The 12,709-nt window shown below is 35.6% G+C and overlaps 1 protein-coding gene across 1 annotated transcript; it reads left to right on the top strand.

Annotated features, from left to right (window-relative positions):
- The first annotated feature begins 2,646 nt into the window (after positions 1-2,646).
- Positions 2,647-3,372, top strand: LOC145075785 (uncharacterized). The gene has a single exon (XM_079021900.1). The coding sequence runs from the start codon at positions 2,647-2,649 to the stop codon at positions 3,370-3,372; it is 726 nt and encodes a 241-aa protein (XP_078878026.1).
- The last annotated feature ends 9,337 nt before the right edge of the window (positions 3,373-12,709 follow it).

Here is a 12,709-nt window from a genome sequence, read left to right as displayed (position 1 = left end):
GGTTTCGCTATTTCTCTTGGTAAATATCAAATGCAGATTCCAGTAAAATAAGCAAATATTTTTGTGGAAAACCGGCACATATTTATTATATACAATTACTAAAGTTATTGTTAAATGACATGTTACAAATTATAAGGGTTATATAATATTAAAACTTAATTAAATTAACATCAAATCAAAATCTATGTTAAAAGAATAGCTTTAAAATGTAAAAGGATTCGAATATGTTATTTGAATCCTATCATTATCTACTTATCTAGTTATCTTGTTTTAAACTATTATATGATCTTATCTTTCCTTTAAACTAGGATCTGAATCTTTGTATTTAAACCTATTGAGGTAAGGTGAATGAAATAACTTTTCAATCAATTTGTTTCTTTATGGTATCCGAGCTTATCAGAGCTTTTCAATCAATTTGTTTCTTTACGGTATCAGAGCTTATCGATCCAACCTAAGAAAAACCCATCATGGGTGTCACCACAGAAGAATCATCCGGCGGCAAGAAAGGCGATGAAAAAGACGGGTCAGCCAACATCGATTCAAGCTCACCTTACTATTTGCATGCGTCGGATAATCCACGACAAATGCAAGTAAATGATGTTCTCACCGATAGCAATTACAGCAATTGGTCTCAAGAGATGACTAATTCTCTGTTTGCAAAGAACTAGATGGTCTTCGTAAACGGAACCATTGAAAAACCAGACGAACAAGCAGACAACTACATGATATGGATGCTGTGTGATGCCATGATCAAGGGATGGCTCACCACAGCCGTGGAGAAAACCATCAGATCCAGTGTGAAATATGCCAATACCTTAGCCGAGATGTGGAAAGACCTCAAAGAAAGATTTGAAAAGGAGAGTGCACCCCGTGCATATGAACTCAAGAGAACCTTGACCATCACACACTAAGAAGGTACATCTGTTTCAGCCTATTACACGAAAAATGAAAGGTGTGTGGGATGAGATCCAATCGGTGTGTCCTTTGTCTCGATGTACATGTGGTCGCTGTACATGTGATGTTGGTAAAAAGTTAACCGAGTCAAAGGAGAAAGAGAGATTATATGAATTTCTCTTAGGGTTGGATGACACCTTCTCGACGGTAAGAACACAAATTCTTACCACAAAACCTACACCAACACTAGGAGAAGCGTACCATCTCGTTGTAGAGGATGAACAACAACGAGCGATCTCAGCCACAAGAAGGGTGACACAAGAAGCTGCGGCCTTTCAAAGCCTAAGCCTAAACAAAAGAGAACGCTCGTTTGACCCAAATAATCAACGAAACAAACCACCGTCCAAAGAAGTTAAACGTGGGAATCAAGACCTAGAGCATTGCACTGTGTGTGGGAAGAACGGTCACAATAAAAATGGGTGTTTCAAGGTGATAGGATATCCAGACTGGTGGCCAGGTAAGGGAAAGAAGGAGAAAGAAAACCCAAAGGCCTCTTGGGCTGCTGTGGAAACAAGTCCAGTAGCTGGGCTAACAAAGGAACAATACCAAATGGTGGTCAAACACCTCTCAATTGACAGAAAGATGGATGGTCTTGAAAATACAAGTGCTCACATGTCTGGTAAGTCACTCACGGATAATCCTTGGATTGTTGATACAGGGGCATCGGAACATATGATCGGTGACAATCATTTACTTGAAAACACTGTCACTTCTGATTATGAGGCACCAGTTACCATCCCTAATGGTGCTCTAGTACCGGTTGAAGGGAAAGGGAACTGTAAGCTACCAAATGGATTAAACTTGAGAAAAGTTTTATATGTACCGAATTTTAATTGCAATCTATTGTCGGTAGGGAACTTAACTGACGATCTAAACTGTGCTGTGACATTCTTTCGTGGTTTTTGTGTTGCCCAGGACCTGGACACGAAAGGCTTGATTGGTGTGGGTAAACGTGATGGTGGTCTCTATCGTATGGATTCTGAAGCAAAGAAAACAGAGGCAATGTCAACTGAACAGAACACTGCAATTTGGCACAAGAGGCTTGGACATGCATCAGAATCAAAATTGCATAGAGTTGATTTTTTGCAAAATTCTAGTTTTAGTTTGAACAATAAGAGCTGTGATTCATGTATTAAGGCAAAATTCACATGCTTGCCATTTCCAAGTTCATCTAGTAAAACCTTAAATTGTTTTGAGTTAGTGCACTGTGATATTTGGGGTGGATATCGAAAGCCTTCTTTTACTGGGGCACGCTATTTTCTTACTATCGTAGATGATCACAGTAGGTCGGTCTGGGTCTTTCTACTCGAACACAAGCATGAGGCAAGTAAATGTCTTATAGAATTTTGTCATATGGTAGAAACACAATTTGAAAAGAAGGTGAAGAAAACCAGAAGTGACAATGGTGGGGAATTTGTTTCCAATGACATGCGTGACTTCTACGCTTCCCGAGGAATTATCCTTGAAACATCTTGCATCAAAACACCCCAGCAGAACGGTGTTGTTGAACAAAAACACTGACACCTCCTTGAGGTAGCTCGATGCTTACGGTTTGAAGCAAAGCTACCAATCAAGTTTTGGGGGGAATGTGTGCTCACAGCAGCTTACATTATAAATCGACTACCATCCAAAGTTATCGATCACAAAACACCTTTTGAAATCTTACACCAACATAAGCCAGACTACGACCACATGAAAACATTTGGATGCTTAGTGTACACTCGAAACACTGAGACAAGAGGAGACAAGTTTGAAGTGAGGGGGAGACCTGGTATTTTCTTGGGCTATCCTCATGGGCAAAAAGGATACTGTGTCTATGACTTGGAGTCTAAAAAGATTGTTGTCTCTAGGGACACAAAATTCCTTGAAGATATATACCCATACGCTGAAGTTGAAGAAAATATAGGAGATGAAACAGATCCTTTTGAGCTCGCTATTGCCTCATATGATGACGTACAATCTAGTGCTCCAATAACACAGCTGCGACCAGTACCACCTTCAACCGAAGTTGAAAATATCGACCACCCTGAATCAGATACTCATTCTACAGAAATCGATAATATCAAGCCCAATGAAAGCCAACAAAGTGAAGTGCAGTCACCCAAACATTCTCGATCCAGGGCCCTACCAAAAAGGTATGATAGCTTTGAGGTTAATTTACCTCCCTCACTAAGCCATGATCTTCCTCACACTGACCAATACCCATCCACTGAGCACTCATTAGCGAATTACATTTCCTATGAGGGATTTTCCGACAACCATAAAGCTTTCTTGTCTTCTATCAGTTCACACATTGAACCGAAACACTTCAAGCAGGCAGCTAAAGATCCAAAATGGATAGCAGCTATGGAAAAGGAAGTTAAAGCTCTAGAAGATAATGACACCTGGACATTGGAGGAGCTCCCTCCAGGTAAATGAGTCATTGGCTCGAAGTGGGTCTATAAAGTAAAATATAAACCAAGTGGTGAGGTAGAACGCTATAAAGCTAGGCTGGTTACTAAAGGGTACACACAGATGGAAGGGGTTGATTTTCACGACACCTTTGCGCCTGTTGCTAAACTTGTCATGGTCCGAACTCTCCTTGCCATCGCAACAAAGAAAGACTGGATTGTCCATCAGTTAGATGTGAACAACGCATTCTTACATGGTGACTTACAAGAAGAAGTGTACATGCAGGTACCTGATGGCTTTGTGAAAGAAGGTGATCATAGAGTATGTCATTTACGGAACTCACTATATGGCTTGCGTCAGGCATCACATAACTGGTACCAAAAATTCACATTTGCACTTGTTCAGTTGGGCTTTCAAAAATCCCATGCAGATGCCTCTCTTTTTGTTTACCAACATGGTGACGTATTTGTTGCCGCCTTGATTTACGTCGATGACATGATCATAGCTGGAAATAATTCAGAAAAAATACAAGCTACAAAACGTACTCTTGATGAACGCTTTAGCATTAAAGATCTGGGACCCTTGAAGTATTTCTTGGGTATTGAAGTCGCCAAAACATCAGAAGGTTTAGTACTGAGCCAGCACAAGTATACGCTGGATATTCTTGAAGACTGTGATCTTGAGGGTTGCAGGCCCAGTTCATTCCCAATGGAGCAGAATCTTCAACTTGATCATGATACTTACATTGACCACATCGATGTAGGTCAATACCGTCGTTTAGTTGGCAGACTTTTGTATCTCCAGGCTACGCGACCAGATATAGCATATGATGTCAACATGCTCAGCCAGTTTGTGGCTAATCCGAGACAAATACACTTGGATGCAGCCATACGTGTTGTTCGATATTTAAAAACTACCCCTGGACAAGGTATACTTCTGCCCAAAGATGGAGGATTAGAACTCGAGTCCTACTGCGACTCTGACTGGCTTGGTTGCGCTTACACCAGATGCTCTCGCACCGGCTATTTACTATTGTTGGGAGGTGCACCAATTTCTTGGAAGACAAAGAAACAAACTGTGGTTTCACGGTCATCTGTTGAGGTTGAGTATAGGGCGATGGCTGTCACAGTTAGTGAAATCCTATGGATTCGCTGGTTATTGCAGGTGTTGCAAGCTCCACTAGCTATACCTACTCCTTTATTTTGCGACAATCAAGTAGCTAGACACATAGCTAACAACCCAGTATTCCATGAACGCACAAAGCACGTCGAGATGGACTACTACTTTGTGCGTGAGCAGGTTGAAACCAATGAGGTTTTTCCGGTCAAAATTGATACTAAAAACCAGATCACGGATTTGTTCACTAAAGCCTTGGGTGCAGAAAGACTTCGGATGCTGACAAGCAAGCTGGGCATTAGAAACTTACATGCTCCAGCTTGAGGGGGAGTAAAAGGATTCGAATATGTTATTTGAATCCTATCATTATCTACTTATCTAGTTATCTTGTTTTAAACTATTGTGTGATCTTATCTTTCCTTTAAACTAGGATCTGAATCTTTGTATTTAAACCTATTGAGGTCACGTGAATGAAATAACTTTTCAATCAATTTGTTTCTTTAAAATGTATATAAGACAAACGTAAAATATGTTCCGTTTCTTTTTCATTCCTACATATCCATGTTCAAAAGTCAAATCCAGTGGAAAAATCTAATGAACTTCTAGTGAAAAAGTCTTCAAAACAAAGGCAAATCATACTTCAAAACAGAATACATTAGTAGAACCACAACAATATGATTAGTTTCTCTCGTTTAGCCATTCACAACTCGCAAAGGTCGGTTTAGAATACGAAACCGCTTACCATTTGGACTTTTGGAGTGATGAAGAATAGTTTTTTGGAACCAAAAAGGAGTAGTAACTCATAAATACATATTACAAAGTCATAACAGTTAAACTTGGGTTATATATTTAACTAACTCGGTTAATTTTGCAATTCTTGCTCTTATTGAAAATCCTAAAAACGATGAAGATATTATCAACAATTTCCGTCTTCTTTTGTGTTTAGCCGTTCAAAATAACATATTGCTCTGAAAGCACTAGAACGACCATAAAAAATGATCATTACCCCATTAAAAAAAATCATTGAAATGCATTAAAATTAGTAGACTCCGACCATTTATTCACATCTTCAATCGGGTGAAGGATAAAACCATGCAACCCCACCACCTAGCTATCTGGGTCCAAACTTCCTGCAACATTGCAACACATGAATAAGTGAACCCACAATTCGTTTGCCAAATCGTAAATCGGGCAAAAAAATGTGTCAACATCGATCCCTCTTTCCATGAACTTTAATCTAGTAGGAAACTGATTAAGTCGCAACCTCCAACCGAAAATCTTCAATTTGATTGGAATAAAAAAAATTGACGCGAACGAGTAATAACCATTAAGATCGACGTTCCAAACATATATATTCGATTGATTTAATGAAATAAACGAATCCACGGATTTCAATGCACTCTATTGTATTTATAACATTTGAATGAGAAATTATCTTTTGTGAGAAAATATTTCTTATCATGGTAGGAGAGCTAAAATATATTCAGTTCCTCCTTTTTAACATTGTCTTTTTCAACTCCAACACTAACCACTAATTTTTTTTTTCTCTTTCTACCATTTCTTATCGACAACATCACCATGTCAACCAAAGCCAACCATGAAAACGATACACCATCACGATTATGAAATCATACATCTCTCTTATTCTTGATCTGGAATGGCTTAACTATGATGCACGGCGACAACTTTTCCAAACTTATTGCACCATATTGGTGGTTGTTGATCACCTAACAAACACAACAAAAAATCTTCCGAATCATCTAATCCCTCTAACTAAGATCACTTTAATTCCATTGTAAAATTCTGGATTACAGAATGATTTCACAAACTTTTCTTCAAATGAACCTGAAGAAAAACATCACATGAAGCATGGTATGGAAGATTCTTGAAATATTCTTTTGTGACAACAAAGATGTTAAGGTCACAAAGTCGCACAACAAACTTTAGAATATAGTTCTCGACGACTCCTCTGTTATGGATAATTATGAATAATTGTACTAGAATCAACATGATCGTTGTCCTTCTTGACAATATCGATTCTACCATCCAAAAAAAAAAAATAGTGCCACACGCCATTATTGGCCGCTCACTAAAATTCAGTTATATAGCTAGTCTCATCCTCCCCTGCTCGATCATTCCCACTTTCTTGTAAATACAATCAATGTTACTTGAAGAACAACAGATGAAACAAGTGAAAAATCGAACTCTCTAAGGTTCTTATACTTATCACTCTTCACCCCCCCCCCCCCTCACTGTCCTTGACAGCCGAACAACAAAATCACCAAAATTATCGCAAGATGAGTCAATGTGGCATACTTATTGGCATAAGGAACAACTGAGTCGGTCTATATTCTAATCGTGGCACCCCTTTTTCTCAATCGAATGTTGTTGCCACTCATGGGTGGGGTACAAATAGTAACATTAGAATTTCCCTCCACCACCTATTGACACTACAAGAAAAACGCGATTTTGCTAGGGAATGTCGCTATGGAATGTATTTTCCTTGTTAATCTGCAATGGTTCGTGCTGTGAGATGTCGTTCCACAGCAATGTTGCTACCACATTGTGTACGGATTTTATTTATGGTAGCGAGAAAGATACTTGTTAGGGAAAATGTTACCGACTCCATATCCGTTGGTATTATGCTACCGATATTTCTATGGAACAAAAATTCGTAGCAATTGTCCAATGACATTTGTTACGAAATCACTTTCCATTGTACTATTGCTATGTAATTAATTATCGTGGTTACTATGCAACGGACTTTGTGAAGGAAACCAATTTCATAGTTACTTTGCTATGGAAGTACCATTCATAGGTATTTGCTAGGGAATTATGCAATGGAAGTTAATTTCGTTTTCTTGTTTTGCTATGGAACAAAAAGCCTAGCTAATTTGTGATGACATTTGTTATGAAATGATAGTCCATTGCAATGTTGATAAAGAGTAGTTCAAATTCATAGATATTTAGCTATGTAAATTTTTACCGACAATAAAACTCATGGAATCATCAAGTTCATGATGGTGTGTTTGTTTTTTTTATTTGGATGTTGTATACTTAATTAATTTTCTTATTCTATAGATGAATTAGTATTATGATCAATAAAATTGGTTAGATATGGTTTGAATGATATGTTTTTGAATTGGCAATATATTTTGTTTGTTTTATTGTATTTTATATGTCTTTAATACTAGGAAAGAATAAACATTTGCTATTATATATGTTTATGTTATCTTGAATAATTTTTTAGCATTTCAATGTAAAGAAACTAGATTATAACATAAACGATTACTTAATTGGATATTCAACTATACTCAAACACCATAGCAAGCAAAAATGATTAAAATGCCCTTTTACCAAAAAATAACAACATAAAACAAAATAAAATTATATACAACTACATATACAATACAATATAAACACTGATATTGAAAGTACAATATTATCAACCATTTATATTTTTAAGAAACATACAAAACCTACCGTACTCCACATACCAACGAAAAACCATGCACTATCTTTGTCGATCATCATCCTCTTCATAGCCTACTGCAAATGCCCCTTTAATAGAATGATTTGGCTCTTCACATTGGAATGTGGTGTTTTTTGTTGTAAGTATACGAACAACATCAACACTCACAACAACTCTTTGGCACTATCAACAACACCCCTGTACTCCCAATTATCCGGAACTGCCCAGCCAAAATACGCATCAAGTAGTTGTAAACCTACACATTAAAATAACAATCAATTAATCCAATGTATTGTTTCAACACAACAGTAAATATTATACAACACAACACAACTAAATACCAACCCCAAACTACAAAAATGCATTAGGTAACTATATACAAAATTTAATGTACATAGAGAGCATACATACCTTGATCACACTGAGGAGGCCCTCTTGAAATGTAGATCATTCCAAGCAAATAAATTGCCTCAAAATGATCTTCATCTGCTTCTTGTCTCGACAAAGTCATTCCTACATCAAAATTGTCATTATAAAAACACTCCTCCTGTTGATAGAATAACAATATCATTAACATCAATGAAACTAAATATTAATAAATGGAATTGATTATATATAACTACTTAAATTACACATACCATTCTTTGTCTAAACATGGCTTCAATGTTATTATGCAATGCACATGTGCGTATAAATAAATCAGCATTCAGATATTTGTGCCCTATTCTTTCAATCATGTGAAGGGATGTTGTTTTGAACACTTGAAGATCAACCCTTGCTTCATACATCTTCTTTGAACTTCAAAAATTTAAATACACAGGAAATAACTATTAAATAAAGTTGTATTTCATAAATTATACATTCATTAGTTGATATGTATTGAGAATTACCAAAGTCTTGTAGAGATGATGTCTTTCGCAGATTCTGACCCTACTATTACAATAATCTGACTCAAAATTTCTATTGGAAGATCATCTAACGAACGACAACTTCTTGCATTCGACATTCTACTTACAAAATACACATTGGAGTAGTTGATTTCAATTTTTTTTAAATTAAGCGTAATTATGAAAAACAGTGTAACAGGGTATGGAAAAAAATTACTTTATGATGCTCCGGTCGTGAGGACTGAATACATGAGTCACTATTATCGGAGAAAATCGATTTTAAGAACGATTACCCTTTGACGATTTGGGGGTTTAAGTGTTCGTTTGCAGTTTTATCGTCGAGAAGATTTGTGACGTTCTGAATGGTTGAAGAACTGAAACGTTGAAATGACACCAAAGACATCATGGCGCCTAAATGATATAGAGTGCAAAAAGACCAATGTGCACTTGAAATCATTCCAAATATGTGATAAATAAGGGTAGTTGTGTCAAAACACATTATTCAAACATTATAACCTTCTATGGGTGAAAGTGGAACTTTGACTAGTTAATAAAAAGATTGAAGGTAGTAGGATTTGAACCTGCGAATTCGGACAAGAAGAAAGACGTGTCATCCGACTAAACAAAAGTACCATATATTTCTTAAAATTGTATAGCTTTAATATTATGTATTCATAATTACATATTATAGAAAAATATAGAAATGTTATTATACTTATTGTAGTAGGATTCATTAAAGTAACATACACTAAGATGACTTATGTTTCTCACAATTGAATAACTTTAATATTATCTTTATTAATGTGGATTCAAATTAATACATGGTATTTGAAGTAATTATATATGTACAATATAATATAACCACTAATATATATATATATATATATATATATATATATATATATATATATATATATATATATTATATATATATATATATATATATATATATATATTAAAACTTGACCAAGTTAGGAATAGTAAAATTTTGTTGACTTTCATTTTGCCACACGACTTTCCAAGCTTTTACTATTCTAGTCCCTTATTAACAACACAACATATTTACTAATCAAGTAACAACATCAATTAATTACTTATCAAGTAAATTACTATATATTCATATATTAAACCAAAAGAATGTTTATATCATTAATTGTCATAATATGAAAGTACATATCAACAAACTACTCATAAATGATTCCAAACTCCCTAGCAAACCTAACGAAACAAGCATCGCACAAAAAAATTCACACCTAAACACCCATTTGTATCCATTCACAAAAGCGTCTGACACACTAATCACCGATTTATGTATTATACAAGTTCTATGGAAGCCATGGAAGTGTACAGGTTTCCTCTCCTCCCTATTTAAGTGGATATGAACCTTGGAACAAGTTGCTCTAAGATTCCATGTACCTTTTGTTCTGCAGTAAGCATTGTTCAACATGTCCAAAGCTTCCTGCTTCCTATGTCTCCCTTCTGCCATCAGCATCATTCCTAGGACAAATGTTGAATCCAAATGTCCCAATGCAGATGCTTCTTCAAACATCGTTTTCCCTTTTTGATAAGCTTCCAAGAAAAATAACTCCATCTGAAAAAATACATTTAACACATAATTTCTACTTAAAGTAATGCAAAACAAGAAACAAATTAATTAATACTATATATATATATATATATATATATATATATATATATATATATATATATATATATATATATAACAACGTATCGGTCCGTCTCTGAACAGAATATTTGAGTTTCTCATCTCTTTGCATTTGTTGACAACTACATGTTTCTGGTTAGAACACCCACTGTTGGGTTTTCATACGAAATAAAAGTTTGTTTTTCATAAAAACCGGAAACGGAAGACTTTAAAAAGAACAAGTTTATTTTTTTAGTTCATAACACAACCACACCATCATGGAACCATTTATAGAGGTTACATTGAAATAAAACCAACCATAAGATGTTTTAGAGATAACCTTTGAAGCCTTTGAACACACTTGGTTTTGGGGTGTTGATGAAGATAACAAAAGATCAAAGTGTATGATCTTCTTTACAAGTATCCACCATCAAGAGTAAGGCACTTGGAATGCTAGTTCCTTCTTGTATTCTTGAGTGTCTAAATCCTTTAAGTGCTTAACTCAATTAAGCACTAAAGGGAACAACTCAAGAGGGATTCTAAACCACCAAAGCAAAGCACCAAACTTCAAAAGAAGAGAGCTTCTTCATGCTCATGGTTTTAGAGAGAAAGAAGGGAAGATGAGAGTTTTTTACTCTTGCTCATGGTTTTAGAGAGAAAGAAAGGAAGAAGAGAGTGTTTTACTCTTGTTCACGGTTTTAGAGAGAAAGAAGGGAAGAAGAGAGTGTTTTACTCTTGCAAAAATGCAAGCCTCATGCATCTCTTATATAGCCCATAAAAAGTAAGGCCTAACCATTAAAACAATCTAAAGTAATGGTAGCCTTTAAAAGCTTGAGAGACAATAATAACTAGTTATACTCTATTATAATTATTATTTTCATAAAACAATAACTATTCCCTAATTAAAATACAAGAATTGATATTATTTATTAATAATCACATTAATAATAAATATACAAAATGTGCCAATTGATAAAGGTGTGCCCTTATAAGATCATATATTATTAGCAATATCACTCCATAATGATTCTTGGACATATAGATCCAACACCTACGAAATCGTAATCCATCTACCTCCATCTATTTGTATACTTCTTCTGTTTTTCCTGCCTCATTGAAGATTCTGCTACTGCAAACGAAACACAATATTGCCCCCAAAATCTAAGGACAAATCAAATACACTCGTGAAATAGAAGGATCGAAGACAAAACTTACACACTCTTCATCTTGAAAGCGTTGACTGCTGAAATTTTTCCCAAGTCGGCTATTATCTTCTCAATCACTTCCAATAGCATGTATGTTAGCGATTTGCATTGATTTTTTTGGTTGCATCTTTGAAGAATTACTGACATCAATAATATTATTCCTTGACTAATATAACGATTATGCAAAAATGATTTTAGGGTTTTTTGACTGTCGGAATTTTGAAATTGGGGTTGTTTGCAAGTGACTGAAATAAGACTGAAGAACTGAAACGATGTGTTTCGTCAGAAAAATTATGGCGCCTAGAAGATGTTGACTATAAAATGTCCAAATTGTCCTCATACATACAATGACTCAAATTTGATTAGTAAGGGTAGTTTTGTCAAAAATCATAATTAAAAGAAAAATCAATCTATTTTAATACATAATCGGCACAATTAATATATGCCTTTTTAATCTAGCAACCACCACATTTTAACATCAATACCATGACCCATATGTCATCCACGGGTTACCATCACCCATATGTCATCCATGGGTGTTACCATCACCCATATGTTATTCATGGGTGTTATCATCACCCATATGGCATCCATCGGTGTTACCATGACACTATAAGTAACTACCATGTTGTCCAGTGACCCGTATGTCATCCATGGGTATACCATGACAATATGACACTATAAGCAACTACCATATTGACCAAATGACCCATATATCATCCATGGGTATACCATGACACTATAAGCAACTACCATATTGACCAATGACCCGTATGTCATCCATGGGTATACCATGACACTATAAGCAACTACCATGTTGAACAATGACCCATATGTCATCCATGGGTATACCATAACACTATAAGCAACTACCATGTTAACCAATGACCCGTATGTCATCCATGGGAATACCATGACACTATAAGCAACTACCATGTTGACCAATGACCCGTATGTCATCGATGGGTATACCATGACACTATAAGAAACTACCATATTGACCAAATGACCCATATGTCATCCATGGGTATACCATGAA

This window comes from Lactuca serriola, chromosome 9 (genome assembly GCF_051521515.1).
Source record: "Lactuca serriola cultivar US96UC23 chromosome 9, Lser_US96UC23_V15, whole genome shotgun sequence".
In the NCBI taxonomy this organism is placed as follows: domain Eukaryota; kingdom Viridiplantae; phylum Streptophyta; class Magnoliopsida; order Asterales; family Asteraceae; genus Lactuca; species Lactuca serriola.
Note: the sequence above shows the minus strand (reverse complement) of the source record. Positions and strands in the feature narration are given on the sequence as shown.